At 41.9% G+C, this 23,340-nt stretch overlaps 1 protein-coding gene across 4 annotated transcripts in view; it reads left to right on the forward strand.

Moving 5' to 3' along the window:
• TSPAN4 (tetraspanin 4) overlaps window positions 1-23,340 on the forward strand; it is a 435,635-nt gene that overhangs the window by 149,236 nt on the left and 263,059 nt on the right. For all 4 annotated transcript variants that reach the window (XM_055722377.1, XM_055722378.1, XM_055722379.1 and 1 more), the window contains one exon: window positions 2,606-2,687. In XM_055722377.1, the coding sequence (XP_055578352.1) occupies window positions 2,606-2,687 (82 nt within the window). The remainder of the gene's footprint in view (window positions 1-2,605; window positions 2,688-23,340) is intronic.

Raw genomic sequence — 23,340 nt, forward strand, 5'->3', positions numbered from 1 at the left:
TTCGGTGCATCCCCCTACATTACGGGGGAAAGCAGATTTTGTACCTTGCGTGGCACTTTCAACACCAGGCCTGATGCAGTAGTGCTGTTCTAAGCGGCAGAAGAGTTCAAAAGTGGGTAAAGACTCATCAGTGCAATCAGTGGTTCATAGTTTCCATTCTCTTATAGGATTACTTCTTCCTTGAAAGATTTTCTAATGCTGTACTTGAATTGTTTAATTTATGCAATGGATATTTTTTTTTTGCCTTCTCAGTACTTCTCCTGAACTGAGTGTGTACTTAAATGGGAAGGAATAGCCCTAGTTCTCCTGTCTGTCTAATCTAATTAATCTATCTCATTTATTCAGGAATTAGAACATACAGATTTAAATTTTAATTTTTTATTTATTTAACTCAAGAAGTAGAAGATGTGAGTGCTGAACATCTGTGTGTTCTTGCAGAGTCTGTCTGGTTGAATAAAAGACATTCTCTGGTGCCATCCTCTTCGCTTGAAACAGATGTTTGCAAGTTCACCTTTTTGGATGACTTTGATCTGAAGGCATGGAAAGCCTATTGGGAAAACAAGGGTCAGAGGCCTCTCAGGCCTTTTGAAAGAGTTAAATCACTCTCTGATCTCACTGGTTTCAGTTAGGCTATTCGGTCTTTAAGCAGCTTGTCTTTGAGGATTAGTCTGAACTCTTAATTGTCCATTCCAGCTGGTTTCTACCACTTCAAGTGCACTAATCCTACCTGAAACAATAAGTACAGCAGTCATTGCATTGGCTTCAAAACTTCTGTTATTCTGCTTATAGCATGCTCCACTTAAAAGCTTTTCTTTCCAAGCCTTTCAGCTGGTCCATGACTGGGGTGGTGGGGGGTGAGACTGTGGGCAAAGTTGAGCAGAGCCATAGGACTTGATAAATCGCTTGTTTTCAGGGCCCTTGGAAGAAGGGCCCTGTCACCAAGCCATTTTTTTACTAAAATCTGCCGGCAGCAAGTTGGCAGTGTGTTGATTCCCAGGCAGTTTGCATTAGAACAGGATCAAAGACCTGCATCTGCCAAGTGCCCTGTGGGCTTTGGGAAGACTTCTCGTGTAGTTGTGAAGAAGCATGAGTCTTATCATGAGAGTCAAGTTGATGAAGGGACCAGAGTATCTCTCATTGAGGAAAGGCTGAGAGAGCTGGGAATATTCAGCTCTGAAAAGAGAAGGCACAGGGGGGATCTTATCAATGTATATAAATACCTGAAGGGAGGATGCAAAGATTGGAGCCAGGCTCTTTTCAGTGGTGCCCAGTGACAGGACCAGAGGCGACTGGCACAAACAGAAACATGGGAGGTTCTGTCTGAACATCAGGAAACATTTTTTTTTTTTTGCTGTGAGGGTGACTGAGCACTGCCACAGGTTGCCCAGACAGGCTGCGGAGTCTCAATTCTTGAAGATCTTTTAAAAGCTGTCTGGACACGATCCTGGTCAGCTGCTTTAGGTGGCCCTGCTTAAACAGGGTGGTTGGGCCAGATGACCTCCAGAGGTCCCTTTCAACCTCAACTAGTCTGTGATTCTGTGAAGCTAAGTTTTAATTCAGAGCATCATGTGGACAATGATGTGACTTGGGATGGAGGTTTAATTTTCCTGCTGTCTTGTCTCCTCCAGTGCAGTCATCTCATTCTTTTGTACAGTATCATCCCACTGCTGACACTTTCTGCTGTTCGATGGATGATTTTTAAAATATTATTTATTTATTTCATTTTTAGTTTATGAAAAGCCCTCCAATTTCTGAATTTTGAATGCATGAGATTTTGGGTAGATCTCAGCTTTCATTTAAAAAACATAATTAAAAATTAATCTTTGTGGCTATGGAGAAGAAAGATCAAAAGCATAAATATCTAAAGAGTCAAAATATTGGGTAATAAAGAGATTCTAATGCTCAGTGTTTTATGAAAACATTTATTTTGATTTGGGTAGCTGATATTTGATTTTTCTTTAGATTAACTTGGCAGTAATAGTTTCTTCTATTTTCTGTTCTTCAACAAACCATGCCTCTCCCCTGCCCCCCCCCAAAAAAAACCCCAAAGGCATTTATACATTACATATTCTGGATGTGTAGAATTTATGTGGGCATCTCTTTTGAGTCTGAAGTCCATGAAGTGCTCATCTCTGATCCAGTGTTTAACGTGATTCAGATTATGCAGACAATCTGATAACGCTACCCTTTCTAACAAAATGCTTGAAACTTGGACCTAAGTGGAAACATGCTGTGTGGGATGTTCGGATTTGCCTATGGGAGAGAGGAGCTTAAGTTCCCATTGAGAGTGAAGAGCTTGACCCCACCACGCTGAGAACGTGGTGTCTCCCCCATGCTCTGCTCCCACTGCTGTTGGTGGGTGTTGTCATTCTGATGACAATGTCAGCCAAGCTACAGGTTCCATGCACCACCCCTTTACGGTTACACTAATGAGAACTCCTGTACAATGCCAAGTTTCCCTCTGTTAGTTTTCAACCCAGGGATTTTAGTTCAGTTAATGAGAAGGGTCTCTTTTGTCCTTCCTGAAAGATGTTTAGAGACTGTTCTTTTCCTTGTATTTTGCAAAAGACACGTGGCTTCTGACACACAGGCTCCTGTTTTGCAGGTCTGTGGTTTGCTGGTTGTGGAGAGGCCACCTTGTCAACTGGGATCACGCCAGGTGCTCTGAGCTCCTGTTCCTGCATCAGGTATGTGAATGGCTGTGATCAATTTATCGATCTAGAATAAAGTTCCGCGTGGATGATTGCATTTGAACTTCAGGCCTCAGTGAATGGCTTTTTAAAGGGTAGAAAAGACAGTCTGCAGAAACTGTTATAATTAATATGATGGATCAGGCTGGTGGCAGAGCTGTTGCTTACTGCCGATGTGGATTGTGTTTCTCTGTTTCTCTTGGAGTGGGATGGCCTGGAAAGACATTGTGCTGAACCCTTTGGGTGAAGGGACTGAAGTGGGCATTGAATTATCCCAGGATCGTGGGTTTGTTTTTGTTTTTTTTTTAGTATTACTGGCAAACTAATATAGCTTCAAGTGACGAGAGTACTGTTTCCCTGAATGCTGAAAGCAACTCTGTTCTTTCCAAGCCAGATAATTTTTTTCCATTTATGATGAAGGTTGATATATTATGAGGCTTCAATGTTTAAGAAAAATAATAATAATAATAAAAAAATCCTGTCTGCTGAAGTTATGCGTGAAATATATCTTCATTCTTTTCTCCCTGAAACTCCGTCTTTTGTGCACAGCCTGTGTATTTTGAATAGTGAAAATAAAACCAGCCAAGTGCTTCCAATCATGTTATAAAAACAACGGAGGTGTTGAAGAACGTGCTGTGGTAATGGAAGGACAGATAAACAGATCAAAAAAGAGGTGCTGCAGCATCTGGCACAGTTGCTGCAAGTATATCGTTGATCCACCCAGCAACAAATGATTAAGGCACCGAGGTATATTTAGTATAAATTCGCAGAGTGCAGCTCCTGAAGTAGGGCAAAAAGAAGATGGCGATACATTGGAGTTTATGTTCTGTCCCCTCTTGGGAAAAATATTTCTGAATCTTCTGGAAGAATAAAGCTACAAGTAAAGCACTGTAATAACTTCCACGTGAGTGGATGTGAAGCAGTGAAGCATTTAAACGGAGGCTTAGTCTTCCCCCTTTATTTATCTTAAGTACTTCCTATTTTGGTCTCCTTTAAACAGTTATAGTGACCAGCCCCAACCTCCAGCTGAAAGTTGGATTTTGTCAGAAATCTGGAAGGAAATATAATTTCCAGTTTGCAGTTGAACCAAAAATCCACATGACAGCAAATGGTGAGCACTCGCTGCTGGCAAGCTACTGGAGACACTCAGAAAAGCCATCACCCCTGCGTGGTGTGCCTTTTAATGGGGGGCTGCGGGTGATAATTACTAATCCGTGTAGGACTGTGGACTTCTGCAGCACATGCAAACTGGGGGGTTGACCAAGGTCTGTGGGGTGAAGCAGAATTGAAGTTGGGCATCTGATGTTAATCGATATTAACTTTTGACTCTGCTATTCTCAAACTCTCAAAAGCTGGTGTCTATCAGGAATTTTTCTGTTGCCTGACTTTCAGTGACCCTTTTCCTCTAGCTCCTAGCTCTCTGGTTCTTTGTGGGAAAATGTGTTTTCTTTGCTTCTCTTTGTATCGACTTCCATGTTAGTTACAACTGGAATTAAGATCTTTGCTATATCGTTAATGTTACCCTGGGATAATTGAAATGAGTCAATTGAAGATCAGTGATTCATACTAGGAAATAACTCTTTTTGTCACTTTTTCACCATTTCTGCTGTCTGTGAAGACTAAAACATCTGCTGTTATTACAGGCCCTTCAGAAGGGCTGTTCTGTCCATGTAGGTTTTCCAGTTAAACGTAGCAGGTTAATTTGGTAGAGTGGCCATAATTTACCACCTAATAGAGTCTGTAATTGGGCTAGGGGCTTGGTTTGTTTTCTGAATTACTGTGTCAAAATGTAAGCAACTTTGCTTTCAGTTCTCAGACTGAATTACAGGCTTAGGCCAGGGAGATTCAACAAACACAGGCTTTCAGCAGCCAGACTGACCCAATTTTCTGCATTGCCAGTGATGATTTTGTTAGTTTTGTGTGATTGTATATTTAACTCAAGCACAGCTTCCAATAGGCGAGGATCAGAGAAGAGTAGGAGTCGTCTTTATTTGCTTTGTTACTGTAAATATTCACACATCATCGCTATATAGAGGATACAGCTCTTAGGGCCATGTTTAATCCCTCATCCTTATGACATTGTGCAAAACACTGCTGTATAAACTGCAGGAAAAAATCCGAGCAAAATCTGTTTCTCTGCAGAATTTTTTTATATTGAGTCTTTAAGATGTTCTTTACAGGCTAAGGATGACCCCTTTTTTCCCCTTGTGTAAGGGCTAGTGAAACATGGGGAATGAGTGCTGGGAGTGTCTGTTTGGACTGACAGTGAACGTATTTGATTATAGATACAGCGTTTGTACTTTAACTTTATGAAAGAAGTGTGAGTTTCCCAAGTAGTACTTCACCATTGAAATCAAGCAATATGAGTTGTCACCTCAATAGCAGTGTCACTGGGAGGTGAGATTTAGCCAAAATAGTTGCCTCTGCTGTGCAGAGAAGGAAATGGAGTGATGGAAAAATGGCATGTCGTCACCTTCCTTTCCCTGGCAGAAAGGGAGGGGAATGTCTGCCTGTGCAGTACTTACACACAGACAAGGAGTATATTCCAGAAGCTCTCAGGTTGCAGACTCTGAGAGATTTAAAACTATCTTAGTGCCATGAAAAGATTTTCTGCCCACGTGCCTGACGATAGGAGTGGAGTCATTGTGGAGACAAGTAATGCTTTGCTTTCCCCACCAGTTTTTGGTTTTCTTTAGCTCTTCCTGCTTCTTGCCTCACTACTGACAGAGACTGGTTTGACATGCTAAACACCTTGGGGCTGACAGGATGGAGAAAACCTACAGGCTCCTTTAACAGTTGTAATCAATAAAAAGTGAAAAATCTCACTTTGAGAAGCCCTTTCCCTGAGTATAAATGGCAACAAAAATAATGAAGGTGAAACCTCAATTTTAGACCAAACTGTGAAAGCAGAGGGCCAGAAACCTGAGCCCAGGGAAAAGATATGCAAAACAAGAGTTTCTCTCTGCTCCTCTGTGTGCGCCTGAGTCAAAGAAAGAGCCACACTGTGCCAGACAGTCCTCAAAAATTCCTTCCTCAGACAGCTCATAAGCTGGAGCTTTGCTTAGCACATCCCGGTGCTCTTAGGGCAGAAACAGGGCTTTGCTGCAAGAGCTTTCATTATCATATTGCAACCTTCTCTGAAAGCCCTGGTCACCTTCCGAGAGGTGCTGAAATTCTCCAGCTCTTCTGAGAGTCACTGGGAGATGAGGAAACTTCATTAATAACATCTAGGCAGAAGGAGGGATCAGAATTAGCTTTTTAACCTCGCAAGTCTAATTCATTTTTAAAAACAAGTAAATGATTTCTATGGAAGAAAAAAACAAGTTGTTTCCTTCCAAGTAGATTTAATTGCTAGTAAGCCACGTTGAAAATGGGAATAACAACTTTTAATTATGACTAGGGATAGACAGAAATTCCCAGAGCACCTGGCTGATCAAAAATAGAGGCTGAGGAGTGCAGTATTTTTAATGCTGTATTATGATGACAACGACAAGTCATTCGGAAAGCATAATAGGAAAAGTAATGTCTAACTGATATGTTCTTGGTTTGTGATGTTGAGTAACTATTAGTATGGGCTGTTACTGTCATTTTTGTTTTGCAGGAAGCAATGCAAAAGAATAAATATGGCTGTATCCCATATTGTCGGTTTACTCACAACTTAGGTGTTTGGTTAATATGGATTTTTTAATTCCCTTTCTGTTATGGGTGCAGCCAGGGAATTTGGTGGTAATAAAAATACAGAGCTCTTGCAATGAGCTTTGTGCTGATAGATCTCAGTGTTTTGTCAAATATGATTAACCTCACTGTGGATATATGTAACAGAGAAATAAGTTTGCCCCCGTGGTCACTTGGCTGGCAGAAGAACTGGGATGAGGATCCCTGCCCTGGAGCCTCAGCACAGGGCTCCCTCTGTCTGGCTGTGCAGCCTCTGCTTTAGTTTAATAGAACTGTCAGTGGTGTCATTCCTCCTGAGGATGTGGGGAAGGTTTTAGGTTCCCCGGATATTAATCAGGTATCTTTTTGTCAGCACTAGATTAACTTTAAAGAAGAGATGCAAAAATAGCACACATCCTTTTGTATTAGCCATTACACGTCCTCTGGAAGCATCTTTGCCAAATGTATAAAAGAATGCAGTTAATGGCTACCCAAGAGATTTATTCTATTATCTTGACTAGCTTATTTCTAAAGTAGTTTGACATTTTATTTGTCTGACTTATCTGTTGTTGTAGGGAGGTTTTGTTTTATTACCCTTGAGAAGGCTGAAATGTTAAATGGGAAATACAGGAGCTCCTTTCATTACTTTTTTCCAATGAAATGTGAACTCGCAGACTGGAGTGTCAGCTCTACAGTAAAGGAGAAATCTAGGCTCAGGTGAAATGGTGCTCAGGAGATTTAGATTTGATTAGAAACAGTATTCCAGACCCTCCGTGGTAAGCTGCTTATACTTCAATCCCACAAAGCAGTTTTAAGCCCTGCACACCCTACCTCTTAACTGTGAAATTCAGGTTGAGCTTTGTCTTCCTCTAGCACTGCCAGCATCTGCAGGAGCGTGGTCGGGCACCGCAGGGAAGGAGCGCACTGGAGCGAACTTGGGTTCCTGCTCCCAGAGCAGACTTAGCTGTGAAGAGTAGGACAGATGTAATTTAAAGTACTCACTGGTGTTGCTGCTGAATGTGTACTGTTGGTAATAAGAACTATCATGGTAATATTAATATATTAATGTTAATACAATAGAACAAAGACTCCATTTACCTGGTGGAATAAGAGCCATTTTTAGAATCATACAATCATGGAATTGTTAGGTTGGAAAAGACCTTTTAGGATTATAATTTAGGTTTATTATTTTATTAGGATTATCATTATTAGGTTTAACTGTTCACCTAGCACTGCCCAGTCCACCATTAAACTGTGTCCTTAAGTGCCACATCTACACAACTTTTAAATACCTCCAGGGGTGGTGACTCCACCACTTCCCTGGGCAGCCTGTTCCAATGCTTGACCAGCCTTTCAGTGAAATTTTTTCCTAATACCCCATTTAAACCTCCTGGGACAATCTGAGGCTGTTTCCTCTTGCCCCATCACTTGTTACATGGGAAGAGACCGACCCCCACCTGCCTACAAACCCCCCTGTCAGGCAGCTGTAGGGAGCGATAAGGTCCCCCCCGAGCCTCCTGTTCTCCAGGCTAAACACCCCCCAGTTCCCTCAGCTGCTGCTCGTAAGTCTTGTGCTCCAGCCGCTTCCCCAGCTCCGTTGCCATTCTCTGGGCATGGTCCACCACCTCTACGTCCCTCTTCTAGTGAGGGGCTCAAAACTGGACACAGGATTTGAGGTGCGGCCTCACCAGTGCCCAGAACAGGGGCACGATCACTGCCCTGGTCCTGCTGGCCACGCTATTACTGTTACAAGCCAGGATACTGTTGGCCACCATGGCCACCTGGGCACACTGCTGGCTCATGTTCAGCTGGCTGTTGACCAATATCCCCAGACCCTTTTTCTCCAAGCAGTTTCCCAACCACACTGCCCCAAGCCTGTAGTGCTGTGTGGGGTTGCTGTGACCCAAGAGCAGGACCCGGCACTTCTCCTGGTTGAACCCCATACTATTGGCCCTCAGCCCTTCGGCCCAGCCTGCCCAGACCCCCCTGCAGAGCCTGCCTGCCTCCAGCAGATCAACACCCCCTAGCTTGGTGTCATCTACAAACATACTGAGGGTGCACTTGATTCCCTTGTCCAGATGGTCAATAAAGACATTAAACAGGGCTGGCCCCGGTACTGAGCCCTGGGGACACTGCTGGTGCCTGGCACCAGTGGGGTGTAACTACATTCCCCACTGCGCTTTGGGCTCAGTATCCAGCAGATTTATTTTTTTATCCAGCGAATAGCAAGCTCACCAAGCCATGAGCAGCCAGTTTCTCCAGAGGAATGCTGTGGGAAACTATCAAAGGCTTTAGTAAAGTCTGGGTAGACAACATCCACGGCGTATTTCGTTGTCTTTTAAACTGAACTTTTTTCTTCTTCAGCCAGTCCAGACATGTTTGACATCAGCTGAAATCTCTTAATGGCTTTGGGATGGTTTTGTAATGGTATTCTGCTGTCCAGTTCTCTCTGCGGTAGTTCATGATGTCCGGATTCCACCTTCACGCATGCACAGACACTCTCCATTTGGGAACACAGATGAAATATTTGATTTGATTGTGGTCTTTGGGAGGCACTATAAGTAGGAATGATTTTTGAGTGGCTAGGAGAAAGCTCAGAGAGTCAAATCAGAAGCAGAGAAAATGGACTGAGGGTGGGTGTGCAGTTTTCTGTGTGTAAGCATGCTATTTTGCTTTGTATTGACATTTTGAGTCAAAGAGGAACAGCATCTGATTAATAGAAGCCTGAATGAAGAGATGTACTATTATAGGGGTTTTGGAGTCCTGTAGATCTTGGGCTTGGCACCCCAAAAACCTGTCCCTTTGAGGGAGTTTTCTTTGTATTGGAGAAAACTGTAAGGTAAATAAAACAAGCAAGTAGAGCAGGCATATATTATTAAGCACGTTTTTGTGTGAGTAAATGAATATCCACAGTTCTAAAAGGGGTCTAAAACAGCTCTGCAGAAATAATTTGCTTTATCTTAATAACGTACAACATCCAACAAAGCCTCTGCTTTTTGAGGAAAAAATATTGGAAACTTTAGACTTTCTTGAAGCAAACGTGATTACACTCTTGCTTATTTTAATTACATTATCTTAAGTAGGTCACTCACAGCCTTAAAACTGTAGAAAATGTAGGGAAGCTTAGGAATGTGGCATAAGCACAGAGCCAGGGGACCTTGGTTCCCATCTTCTTTTAATGATCAGTCCCAGCATTTTAGCATTGTCTACCTGTAGTCAGTGTTCACTTGTATTTGGTTTTTAATCCAGACAGGTGTTAGCACTTTTTTTTTCTGGGTCAACTGATTTAATTACAAGCGTGTTCATTGCAGTCAAGCTGTCTTGTAGCAGCAGTGATAAAAAGATAAAATCAGGCTTCTGAAAGCAAAGGTGACAAGATTGTCTCAGACTGGATAAAAAGAGTGAAAACAGGAGCAATTTTATATGGTCAGAGATGTTACTGAGTATTTGCTTTCTGCTGCTCACATACTTGGTCAGCTTTTGGGAGGCTGGGTGAATTGCACAACCTCTGATCAGTGTTCTTACTGGTATATTTTTTCCCTTCACTGTGAAGCCCAGCCTGCACGACTTCTTAAAAGCAAATGGCAGTTATTGGCAGCTTGAACTTCTCAACGGTGTTCAAAGCAATAGGGTTTTATAAACACAAGGCAGGACGTTTTCCTTCTGTTACGATAGCAGGTTAGCTTCCCCCCGCGCCCCCCCCCCCCCCCCCCCCCCCCCCACACACACACACACACACTTCGGTCAGGACTTCACCAGGCAGAGAGGAGGGAGCAAGGTGGTAAAGAGGCAGACCCTCTGTTTTTAATTCTTGGCTGCTGGGTTTTTGTTAACTCACAGCGAGGGATAAGAGCCACACTGAAGTCCACAGTCCTTTGCATTCAAAGATTCTCATCTATCCCAAGGGATCTGAAACAAGCTCCAGGCCTTCAATCCAGCTCGTAATAGTGTTGACTGGCCAACTTGGGGGAAAAAGAGATATTAAAATAATAATATCCTGGAGCATGCCCCTTCAGCAATACATACCCTGTCTTCTGTCTGCCTGGCATTTAGCAGCACCAAGTTAAAGCTATGTTCGTTAGCTCCTTGCCTGGTGTAATGAAAGATCTTCCTCTGGTTTCAGCCCACAAACTATTATGACTGCTTACTGGAGGGCGAAATGCTGTATTCTCGTTACAGCCCTGCTTATTCCTATTCCTATCCCTATTTCTCCACAATGCAGCAGATACTTTTCATTCTCTGGTTTCTTCTGTAAGATGGCAGGTTGTAGGGGAGGGGACCTAAGTACACAGTAAGGACTTGAAATGAAGCTGAAACAAAATAAGAAAAGCTGTAGGGAAAGTGTATTTGATTGGAAAGTTTTCTCTGGGTGATGAGCCAAATCCCTAGATCTGCCTACTCCTGGATTTTTCCTGGGAGAAACTTTTTTAGGTTAATGATATAGATATAATCCCCTATGAGGACATTTGTCTGGAGTAAGAGTGTCTATTTAGAAACTCTTGAAACCACTTGAAAGTACTTATTCTGCAGTAGCTACTTCGATTAATTTCTCAGGATACCAGGACCTACAGTGATTACAGTTGGCATTGCTTCTGTACCACACTGCTTACCTAAAGTAGCTCAGAGAGTGTCCCCAGTATTGAGTCACATTCAGAATTGTGCCCTCTCATTTTACTTAAACTAGCAGAAGCAAACAATCTTCTTGACACTTTATCTAAAAATGTGTACCACAGATTGAAACACCGCACTGCCTATCTGTGCCGACTCCATGGAACTCCCACCCTTTGCCTCTATCACTTTCATAACTGCAGGGTTTAAATGTGGAAACATCTCTTAAGTCAGACAAGGCTATTTGGCTCAGAAAATGAGAGGAGGGAGGAGGTCAGTGCGTCACATGAAGCAAGACGTTAGGGGATGAGATGTGTCTAATGGAAAAGACTGGAGAAAGGAAAGGGAAGAGTACTGAGGGAGGGAAGAACAGAACTAAAGGGAGTGGAAACAGAAGAGAGAATGCAAGGAGAAGCTGGAAGATCCTGATGAAGTTGAAACGAGTAGTTGTTAGTACACAGTGACTTTGGAAAGAGCGGGCTGCCTGCTCGAGCTCTGCTGGCTTCCCTGCCACGCTGCCCCAGGTTGCTTCGGGAGAGGACTTGGCCTTCATCCTGCAGCGGCTGCTGTCTGGCCCAGCCACCCGCCGGCCTGTGCATTATTAGTGCTTGTCTAAAGGCACTGACTGCTGAGTGTGTGAGCTTTGCTGTTGCTCCAGGATTGATGCTGTAGCTCAGCTGGGGGCCAAAGTAGGGTCTTAAGCCAAAAAAAGCCCCAGATCAGCTCCCGTAGCTCTCCCCGTGTCCCCAGAGGAATGGGGCAGCGCCCAGCTGTGCTGCGGCCAAGGCCATGGACAGAGTAGCAGTGTTTAAAGCTGAAATAAGTAAGTGCTGTTCGTCTGTGTGGTATCATTCATCTAAGGACCTTACAGTTCTATTATTGTCTGGATGGAGCTTCACAGAAACTTGGTGAGGTGGCTCAGCTCTTTCCAGTAGGAATGGGAAAAGATACCAAAGGCAACTATCTACTGAGTGAACAGAGCTGAGGATAACCCTCAGCTTGCCTGAGCTCGTGGCCCCTGCGCTTTCCCCTGGGCAGCGTGTGCAGTTGTTCCTTCATTATAAAAGTATTTTCTCTGCATGGAGCTCGTGAGCAGCCTTGTGTTCTTTGGTGTGGTGGACCACCACGTGCTTTTAGTTTGCTGCCTGCAGTTCTGGTGAACCCGCATCTTTTACTTGGCCGAGAGCTGACCTGGCTTGGCTGCTTGCAGATGCCTGGGGTCAGTTCCCAGAGGATCTGCTTTGACTCCAAGCGAAAAATGGAGCACTTAATCTCTCACTGCAGGTATTGGCTTCAGCTCAGCCACAAAAGCTTGGTACTGCTCCCTTTTCTGGGGTGAGCAACAGTTAGTTAATCCTTATTTGGTCCTGATTGCTTCAAAAGGTCTCCCTTGTCCAGGACTGTTTGGCTGGACAGGAGGTGCTTAAAACTAACTGCCTGCAAACAGATGCGAGTTCACCCTCACCTTTCATTTATACTCGGGAGGAAATATGATACATACGTTAGACTATAGCACTGACCAAAAATAACTCCAGCACTTTGTACCCGGTGAGGAGCTGGCGAACGTGGTGCTTTGTTTAGACGTCGCAGTCTCCCTGCAGTCGCTGTTTAGACCCAAATGACAGAAACACAAAGAAATTCCTGGAATCAAGTAGTTAGAGTTCATGAACAGCACAGGGTCAGATTTTAAACTGGTGGCGGTTACCATAGCTTCATTAAAGTTTCACGTATTGATGTGTGCATGATTTTAGCTGCCTGATTTCCCAGCTCTAATTTAGAGCGTGGCAATGCACGTAACTGAATCAGCTGAAGTAAGGTGGTAGCAGAGTCTTCTGTGAGCAGAGCAGATGTGTTGTGGGGGGAGGGTTAGCCCTGTTCAATCAGGTGTGCTGTCACTAAATATAATTATGTGGAAGCACAGCCTTAATAGAGTGATGCAATTTTATACCAGCTCCTGATGTGACTGGTAAGTTGTAGCTAAACTTTAATTTACCCACCACCCCCTGCTCTTCATGCTGAGTATCGTAATCATGAAAGCTCCTCTCATCTGAGAATGGTCTTAAGAGTTACTGGTATGAGGGCACTAAAGGTAGGCCAAGAGCAAGTCGTGTACTCCATGTCATGAATTCACAAGCTAGTTATCGCCTGTCAGTGGAATTATAAAAGGACGTTAGCATTCTGGAAGTCCTTTCCATAGTGCAAGCGCACATTGTAGTTCTATTAATTTAGTATTTTAAGTCTAACCTTTAAAAATTGAAGCCTAACTTTTTGAAAGCACGGTCATACTGATTGTAATGGTATTGGAGGATACAAGGTTTGTTTACCCGCTCAGTCTTAAAATGTCTTTCTGTTGTTATAGAGCTGTTCCAAATTTAGTTTGAGGTTAAATCTTTGCAATTCCTTCATCTCAACTGAATAATGCTTCCAGTGTCTCTGAGCTATAGAATTTTGGTGGTGGTTTGGTTTTGGTTTTTTTTTTAATTTTGTCAAATTTTATCTATTGCTTTATAGTTAAACAGAAACTTTCTGAAGGAAGGACTGAAAAGAGTTTAAGGTAACTATTTTTTAAAGTTATTATTTGATAACGTGCAAGTGAAAGATACTTTATCTGAGATGAAGGGTTGTCCTGGTTTTTTGTGTTTAGTCAGCCTTTAGTTATGATTTCTGGGCATGTATGTGGCAAAGGTTTAGATCATCTTTGCCATTTTGAATTTCTTTAAGTTTCTTTTGACTTCAGCAGGTACTAAATCTAATAAGGGCAAGCATGTCACTATAAAATTGAGGCAGAGACAGGAAATAGACATTTGTCATATGGATTAATTTCAACAAGCTTGATTTCATACTGCTTTTTGAAAAGCAGCCTGGTATGATAAATGACAGCAAATGAAATTATTTTTAATGGCTTCTGACCTTTTTTTTTTTTTATTTTTTTTTTTTATTTCCCCTTGCCCCAGTATTCCTGGAGAAGATGCCAATAGTCAAACATAAATACAGAAAATAGAGTGCACGTTATGAAGCTTTCCATGTGTATAAAGAGTGTTCTCCAAAGCACTTTGAGTAATGAGTCTTGCTAAGTATGCGTAATTTTGCCAATATATAGTTCTGTTACAGGTGTGGGGGGATAGAAAAGCGGGTATTCTCATGACAGATGGTAGCCATGTCCCTTGATGTACATCTGGAAAATTCTTGGACTTAAATTGAAATGTCCTCACAGACATTAACATATGTTGGTTGGTCACTGATTGTCTGCCCCTGGCCGTGCTTTGAGCCCAGCCAGCAACTAAGTACCATGCAGATGCTCGCTCCCTCCTCTCCCCGCTCCCCGGTGGGTTGGGGAGGAAAAAGGTTAAAACCCATGGGTTGAGATAAGGACAGTTTAATAATTGAAATAAAATAAAAATAATAATATTAGTAATACCAACAACAATAATAATTGTAATGAAAAGGAGCACAGTGGTCCTTCATACCCCTTATGGTTTCTGGGTGTATTATTTCTTTTCCCCCCCTCATACTCTTTTGGGCCTCTAAGGAAGACGAGCAAAGGCTAACTTCAGCAGCAGCCACTTTCCTTTTGAGAACTTCTATTCTTTGCTGCGTGTCAGATGGTGTTATGGGATAGTTTCTAAACTAGATTAATTGAGTTCAAAGAAAGTTCCTAAGCTTTGCAAAAGCTGCCAATTTACATTTTTTTCCCTTTTTGACACAATCTAGTGTCAAAAAGAGTTCAAACTCCAATATGACAGCATGATGGGAAGGTGTTGTGCCTTCTTTCCAATTTAGAAGAATTGCTTTCCAAGTGGGAAGATCTCCAGCATCTCCTAGTGCTGTGAAGAACGCAGCAAGTACAAGAAAGCTTTGCAGTAAATGTCTCCAGGAGGCCTGGCAAAGCCTGAATGAGCCAGTTGAGATGCTCCGCGATATGAAATGCCTCTTGTGCTGGGACTACAAAGACCAAGTTATCTGCTGTAATATCTAATTTACTAACAAGAAAATTATGTTTGCTAATAGTTAACAACTTGTTGCATTATGTTTCCTTGCAAATGCTCGTCTCCTGTCCAGTATTTCCTCTTTGGCAAGCTCTGAATATGAAGGGAAATATAGTTCCGTGCAGCACATTCTGGCTGGTTAGTTCTTTCCCTTAGATCCAGCTGCAGAGCTTCTCTCTCTGTGTGTAGTACTTATTCCTACCTCTTACTTGGAGTGGGGTTTAGATCCCTCCCAGGACATATCTCATGTTCATCCCTGTCCACCTACAGTTGTTGGTGCGATGAGGCATTTGGGCATAGTTAGGCTCACTGAAGGAGAAAATAAATCTTCCTACAGGTTTTGTCAGTGTCTCGTGTACTCTCTGCAAGCTAACTGCTCACTTGACTTACTGTTGCTCAGTCTCTAGACAATTTTGGAATCCCTGTAGACTCAGGTCTGGGTTTCAGGGAAGCTGTACATGCAATTTCTTAACCTTGAACTGTTATTTAAACTTGTACTTCCCGAACAGAGCACAAAACCAGGCGCTTAACTCTGTGAACATGCTTGTTGGCTTAAGTGCCTATCAGATCAGACTGCGTGTTGTGTCAGTGTTAGGAAGAAATGAAGGACAGATTTTTACTTACACACCCCCCGCCCCCATCAGCATCTTGAAAGTATAAGATTATATGGCTTCTTACTAGACTTGAGGAAAAGTCATCTTTTTCTAAGAGTTTGTGTTTCTGAGAGAATAATGGTGGCGTATGGGGGGAAGTTTTGGGGTTGGGGGGTGGTTGCTTTTGCTTTTTAACTTCGATCTTCCACTGCAGGCTTTAGACTGTAATGACAGAATCCATCAGGCATAATGAAGTACCAGCAGGTCCCAGCTCTTCCATTTGCCTCATGTCTTGTTGTGCTCCGTATTCTGGATGATGCAGAAACTGCCATATAAATCCTTGGCTTGGCAATGGAAATGCCATCCAGTTATCTCACTGACCGGTCTCTGTTTTGCTTCATCTAGTTTTCTGATCTCATTTCTGATTTGCTACCACCTGGTCTGCATGTGGTAATGGCAGCCATAGGTATTTATAGACGTATAGCCATATGTGTGTGTTTAAATGCATGTATCTATACATACTAAATGTGTCCACAATTCAATTGCATTATGAGTTCCCATCATCTCTGGGAGTGGGCTACCAGTGTTTTCTTTCATTGTATTGATTTAGGTGCTCTCAATGAGTGAATGAAAATGCATCAACTCAGAAGGTGCACGTTCCAGAGATTGTTCAGAAGTGAACCGGTTGACTTGACAAGTTCAATTTTGAAAGCAATCTTTTCCAGTGCACTGAAAGATAACAAGTGAGAAATCCTGCCCAGGAAACAAGAGAGACTCAATTTACCAACTGTCAGACACGTGGCATTAACTTTGAACAAAATGAACGCCAGATTCTCTGAGGCATGAGGCTTCAGTGGAGCTCAAAAGTCAGGTACACATATTCGAACGATGCAGAGGAGTGGCCTTTGTGTGGCAAGGTTGTTTTTGTCTCCTAAAGTGAAATAATGGCATCTATAAAGGTGACTTTGCAACAGGGAGGACTTATGACCCAGGTTTTGAAATGAGTATAAAATGTGGAGAGTAATGAGTTCTAACCGATCGCGTTCCTCTTTTTTTCCCTGTGAAAACCTCCTACATTTCATAGCACGTTGCAGTTCAAATGCTGATCCTATCCAGGGGTGTTTCCAATTTGGTTTGAGGGGTGGGGGGAAAAGCAGTGAGTGTTGAGAAAGATATAATGTGTTGAGGTATAATATTCTCTCTCATAGTCTTCACATAGTACTTTGAGTAGTAGAATTAAAAACCCACAACTTTGGAACTGTTCATTAACTTGTTTGAGCCAGAACAGGAAGAAGCAGTGGTCAAAGTTTACAAACATGATATCACGTTTGGGTTTTTTTGTTGGTTGAGTTTGTTTTGTTGGTTCTTATTTTGAGGGAGGGTTTTGGGTTTTTTGTTTGTGGCTTGCTGGATTTTGTTGTTTTGTTTTGTAAAACCTCAGCAATCTGGCTGCTGGGTTGGATCTATGTCAAAAGCTTTTTGGGTTAGCCGACACATTTACACCTCCTAGCTTGGAAGCCGGGCCTGTACTGTTTCCATCAGGAGATTTTGAAGAAACTGCCAGGTGGGTACTTTGCAGAGATACAGAAGCTGATGGGGCTGCAGGGGACAGCACACTGCAAGTTAAGAACAGACGTGGAACGGCCCTTACGTCTCTCCTGCCCGCTGTGCCCGGCAGACACGCTGCTCTTGCTTTGCCTCGACAGTGCTGCTCCTGGCGTGTGCCAGGCCTTGGCACGAGCTATGTGTTAAGCCAAAATCTGAGCAGGAGCTGAGTGAACAGTCACCATCAGCCTCAAAAAAATCATGCAAGCCTGCTAATTCTTCACTAAAATAATGCACTTTGCATTATTTGAAGGATTGACTTCTGTGCTGAAACGAAAGGTTTACCTACAAAAAGTCAGACTGGCCACCATATACCTGCACCGAGGGCAACGATTGCATGCCAGCGTGTGCTTCCTGGGGGTCTTGTCCCCACTGATATCCCTGCGTGTAAGGAAGGAGTAATTACTTGCAGTGCAGGTGGTTCCATTTCAAATTCTGATGATGCTTTAAATGACATTTCACAATATTTTAATTAGAAAGCCAAACCAAAACAAATACAAAGAGAGAGAAATGGGAAGGGGAAAAAAACGGTGTTCAGCAGAAGTTTAGATTACACTTTGTTTTTGATACATTCTTCTGTTTTCACCAGGAAAAACACTCCTACTCACTATGGGGGAAGGTGTTTTTCAAACCCTGTCTTGCAAGTTGGAAATGTAAAAGCAGCATCATTGTCAGCACAGGTGACACTGAAAAAGTGAAACGGGACTTAAAATATGGGTATAAAAGATCTGTCATGAAGCAGATTTAGGTAAAAAGTAAAGCTCCGATACTTTATGCTGCTGCTTTGCTGCTCTTTCTGATGGAGATTACACCCCAGCAAATTCAATGTCAGGATGAGATTATAATCCATGGGTTTGAATTTGCTTTGCTGTTCCGCGTGTCATTCAGCTTGTTCCCATTTAGATGTGGATATAGGAGGCTGAAAGCGGGTTTGTTGTTAACAGGCTAACGGTACAGGACGAGAGAAAGAGGGAAAGAGCAATTCATTTGTGAAACCTGGGAGTGTGCTTGAAGGAGGATTACGTGAGGTGGTGGTTTAAAAAGTGGTTGTGCATTCTTCTGCTGGTTTCCTGTGGCGGCTGGTAAATGTTTACAATGAAAGCAGGTGGAGAGATCTGTCAGAATTAGACTGAAATGTGAAAACACCTCCATGCTGTGGAAACCCAAGCTTATTGATATGTGGAAGAGTCTAATAGAGATGATGTCAGGTGGGAGCTGGAGAGTCATTTCACCATTATCATGATTTGCTTGCTCTGGGGAAAAGAAAGATTTCCTTAACAGGTCATCAGTTTTATTTAGTAATTTGTTTTAAAGGAAAAAAAAAAACCAAAACAAACAAACCCAGAAAAAAGAGACCGAAAATTAGAGGGGAAATAAGGTTTTTCAGGATTATTCAGGTGTTTCTTGGTATGGGTGTGTGTTTGGGGTGTTTTTTTTTTTTTTTTTGTTTGCTTGGTTTTGTGTGTGTGGTTTTTTTTTTGTTTTGTAGAGGTGAATAAGCATAAAGGAGTGGAGAGATACATGTGGCTCAGGTTCAGCTTTTTGTTTAGGGACCAGAGAATCTTCACTTTTTTTTATTAAATGAATGTGGTTAGTGTGTGACAACTATGGCATTGTTTTGTGAAATATAGCCCTTAGACTTCTTTTTGAAGGGAGTAAAAAAAAAAAATCCTGCTTGATTTATGGAGAAAAAAGCCTTAAGCTGTAGGTGACATTAGCAATGAAAATGTCAGGCTCTGTAGTGTGTAATACATGACTGTGCTGTGATTTCACTGTATTTAATGTTACGGGACAATAACCAGGAGTTTCTGCCCTTCTGATTACTCATTTTGAATGCAGCTTTTCTAGAGAGAGTGATAGTTTCATATTCCCAGGGAACAAAGTGCAGCTATCTTAACTACTGTAAACTTTGGCCTTCCTCCACAGAAGTCAGCGGGATTTACTCATCTCCTATGGGAGAACGATAAAACCTTAACAATATGTGTAAAGAGGGAATTTTCAGAGAAAACTTATTTACATCAGCTTAGTTACTGAGCTGTCTGCTGGAAAGCTTTTCTCTGTTCTTGATTACAAGGATGTCTTTCATTTTCATCCAAAATCTGTTTGTCCTGCACAAATATTTTGCCTTTCCACTTCTACTCTTTTAAAATAAATAAATAAATAAAAAATTATATATATGGATTGAAAGCTTTAAACACAAGGGCAACAGCAAGAATACTTTGCACTGAGGAAGGATGTCTGTGGCTCTCATAAGTGCTCTGCATGTGTGACTTTTTTGCATTGCATGTTTTCACTTTTCAGCCCCTTCCTACATTATGGCTGATAGATATGCTGCTGGATATCTTTGTTCTTATTCACCCATACATCAACAAATTATGAGAAAAACAAAATTTGTTTTCCCTGGGAAGAACTACTCCCTGTTCTTCAGCAAGGAGTGAGGCGGCTGGTTTAGATCAAGTCATTACAGGACCTGGCATTAGGTTAACGGAAGATCATGGAAATGGCTTAACACTTCAGTAGTTTTGTTACTGGAATTGCAGAGCTGAATGTTCAACAGCTAGGTGAGGTCATCTCAGTCTTATGTTCTGCCTCAGCATCCCTGCAGAGGTGACAGCATCAGCCAGAATAGGGGACGCTGCAGATGGATGTGCCAGAATTTCATCATAGCCAAGACATGGTTCTTACAAAGGAAGAGGCAAGTAACAAAAATATCTCCAGTAAGCAATACTGGAGTGACTTTTTGGAATCATTTCTGACTCTCACCTGCTGACTTCATGGAGATTAAACCTGTGTAATGGATGGTAAGTTACATTCAGCTGACTCTGCTCTACTGTCTGGCCCTGCTGCTTTAATTTTTGGCTTTCCTCAATGTCTTACATAGCTATATAACTAAAGTAGGAAGTCTGGTCCAGTCGATTTAATACTTTCATATAAGGTAGTGCACAGAGTTACCATTAAATCTGTTTTTATTCCTGTTTTTTATTTTGGTATTAAAATACTGAAATGCTGGCTCAGTTCTGCTTGTTCGTTAAACCTTGTATGATGCAGGAGCTGAGTTCTAATGAGCAGTTTGGCTGATACATTTGCAGGCACATTTATGGGAGGAAAAATGTGAGTTGGAAATAAAATTTCAGTCTCAGGCTGCCATGGGCCAGTCATTTTAAAGACAGATTAAAAATAATGAAAATATTCTTACTGGATAAAAGTTTTGAATTACCTGTGTGAATTATAAGTTTTAATGCTGGGTTTCCAAAGTCACTTTGGATCAGTTTTATGAAGATACTGCAATATCTAAAGTTGCAGGTAGACATTTTGTGGAATTAACAAATTCAAATGTCATTGAGGGCCTCGAAGATACATATATATTTTTTTTTTTAATAAAAACCTAGGTATTTTGGTGCTTGGCCTGAATCTTTTTAATGAGACCTGATTTTCTAAGGGGAAAGGAAGTAGCACTTTTGAAAGCTGAACTCTGTAAACTGTTTGAAACTGTATATGAAGAATAGAAGGACATACTACTGCTGTACTAGTTTCTGAAAAGTGTACATTTAAAGTATTTCTGAAAAAGGAGAAGCAAAAATTGTATCCGGTTAGAACAGTAGCAGCAAGTGTAAGACAATGGGAAAACTCCCTTTGATGTAATGAGGAGTAACGATATGATCTGTGAAACTGGGGTGTGGATGAGAATTTCCTTATTACTTTGCCTATAACAAATGTTAGGATTTCTTCTTTTTTCATTGGTTGAGCTGAAAAAATTGAGACTTTTCTTTTTGCATCTCAACTCAAACTATGTAGCACAGACTCTGAATAGAAAGTAGAAGAATATAAATGAAAGCTACAAATAAAATTAATTTCCAGCTAGCTCTATATAAGCTCTAAAAACAGAAATAGAGAAGCTTTCATAGTTTCTCTGTAGCATCCAGCAATGAAAATCAATCAGTTTGAACCAAGTTCATAATATTAAAACAAACCATCAACTCATAGGAGGAAGTAAAACAGGAGGTGCAATATTCACAGTAAGGAAAACAGATGGAACAAGTGAGCAGATTAATGGGAATATTTTTAAAAACATTTGTGTGTTTGTGTCCATGATCTTTTATTACAAGAGAAAATCCAGTCAATTAAATTTTATATTGTTCATTGAAGTCCAATTACAGATACTGCATAGTGGGAGCATGTGGTGGATTGACCCTGGCCAGCAACTAAACACCCACCAGCGATTGCTCACTGCCCGCTGCCCCCCCAGCGGGATGGGGGCGGGAACTGGAAGAGCAAAAATGAGAAAAAGATCTGTTTAATAACTGAAGCAAAGCTCTGTGTGCAAGCAAAGCAGAGTAAAGAATTTATTCGCTACTTGCCATCAGCAGGCAGATGTTTAGCCACGTTGTGCAGGCAGGCAGGCAGGCCTCAGCCAGCGTGATGCTTACGTGGGAAGATGAAACGTGTAAGAGCAAATGACCCTCCTTCATTCTCCTTTCCCTCAGCTTTTATTGCTGAGCATGTCATCATGGGATATCCCATGGGACAGCCCTTTGGTCACTTGGAGTCAGCTGTCCTGGCTGTGTCCCCTCCCAACTTCTTGCCCAACACTCGGTGTCCCACGCTGCCGTTCAAGCCTGCTGTTCCTTGGTTTTACTCCAGAGTGTCTGTTGCTGCTGGAGGAACGGTGCCTGGTGGTGGCCATTCGTGCTGGTCAGAAGAAGGTGCTGCTTGTGACTGCAGCTGCTGGAGGTTTCTGCTAGACCTTGTCATTCTCAAGACATCCAGGGGTTTCACTTGGCCATTTTGCCAGGCTTCAGTTTCACCATTTTCTTGGATCAACTGAATTCCATAATAAATCCATCAAGACATGTGTATCTCTGGTCACGGCTAGAGATACCTTGTCTTTTTTACTGCTGGAGAGGCTTGATTTTTGTTGCTAAGTTATTTTTACCAGCTGAAGTTTTGGAGTTTTGTTAGAAATTAGTTCCCAGTGTGTACGTGGCTAGTATGAGATAGCATGTTCATCCCTTCAGCTATCAACAGAGGCTGTCTGGCTGGACTTGAATCTAACTTGAAGTTAGTTTAACCCATTTTGATTGCAACAAAGGCTCTTTAAGTCCTCAGCATCGTTGTTGCCTTCGTTTGGACATACTGAATTCCACATTCGTCTGAATCTCATGGTTTGGAATAGCTTAATTTTGGGAGTCAAAGATGCCCTGTCTTTCAGATGGTGCTTGCTGGACACTCAGTGCGGCTGGGTACTTTTGTTTCCAATGTGGCTGTGTTCAAAGTGCAGGAGTTAGTGCTTTCGGTCAGTGTTGTAAATGCACAAGAGGCAGCTCTGCGAGTTACACATTGACATTGCATTTAAATGAGGCATTTGCTAAGTTTTCCGCTACAGCTGAAAGAGCCCAACTCTAATGGTAGCTTTGGTTTTAAGTGTTTAGATTGTTTTGCCTTGTAATTACACACTTCTGTTAGATATATGTATTTTAACTTGAGTGAGCATCTATGCTTACCTTTCAGTTATTTCTTCCTGGAATTTCTTGGTTTAGAATGATAAAACTGTGTAGCGAACTGAGATTATTCATAACTGGTACAGAACATCTCTCAGAATACCAGAAATATGGAGGCCTTGAGAGTTAAGAACTGTCTTTCTGCCATGACCTTATTAATATCTTACCACTGCCCACTATTTTAATGGAGAAGATCTACTGTTAAAATTTTATAGATGTGTTTGAAGTTGCTATTTCAGTATACGTTTTCATGTTTTCCTTTGCCTGAAGCAGCTGATGTCCCCCTGAATCCTGAGCAGGATATTTATCTGTGATATTGAAGAAACCTTATAGCTCTGCCTGTGTGAACACAATTCCAGTTGCTTCTGAATGCCCTAGCAGTGTTTCAGAGTTAGGTAAATAAACTAACTACATTAATTGCTCCTACATCCCTTGAGTGCTTCCACTTTGTGGGTTTTACAGTGATGTTAATGTATTGTAATCCATTATTATCTGCAAAATTAAAATTTTCTTTCTTTGCCTGCATCTGCCACTGTTAATTCAGAAACTCTAATAAATGCATTAAAAGAGGGAAGTAATAAGCAAAAGAAGGTCCCTCTGGGAATGTATAATTTCACCCTTCATACTGGGTTGGAAGAAAATAAACAGTGTAAACATGCAAAGTTAGCATGCTGCTAAAGTGAGACTACAAAGCAAAGTCATAAAA

The sequence above is a fragment of the Falco cherrug genome, chromosome 10, assembly GCF_023634085.1.
Source record: "Falco cherrug isolate bFalChe1 chromosome 10, bFalChe1.pri, whole genome shotgun sequence".
Classification (NCBI taxonomy): domain Eukaryota; kingdom Metazoa; phylum Chordata; class Aves; order Falconiformes; family Falconidae; genus Falco; species Falco cherrug.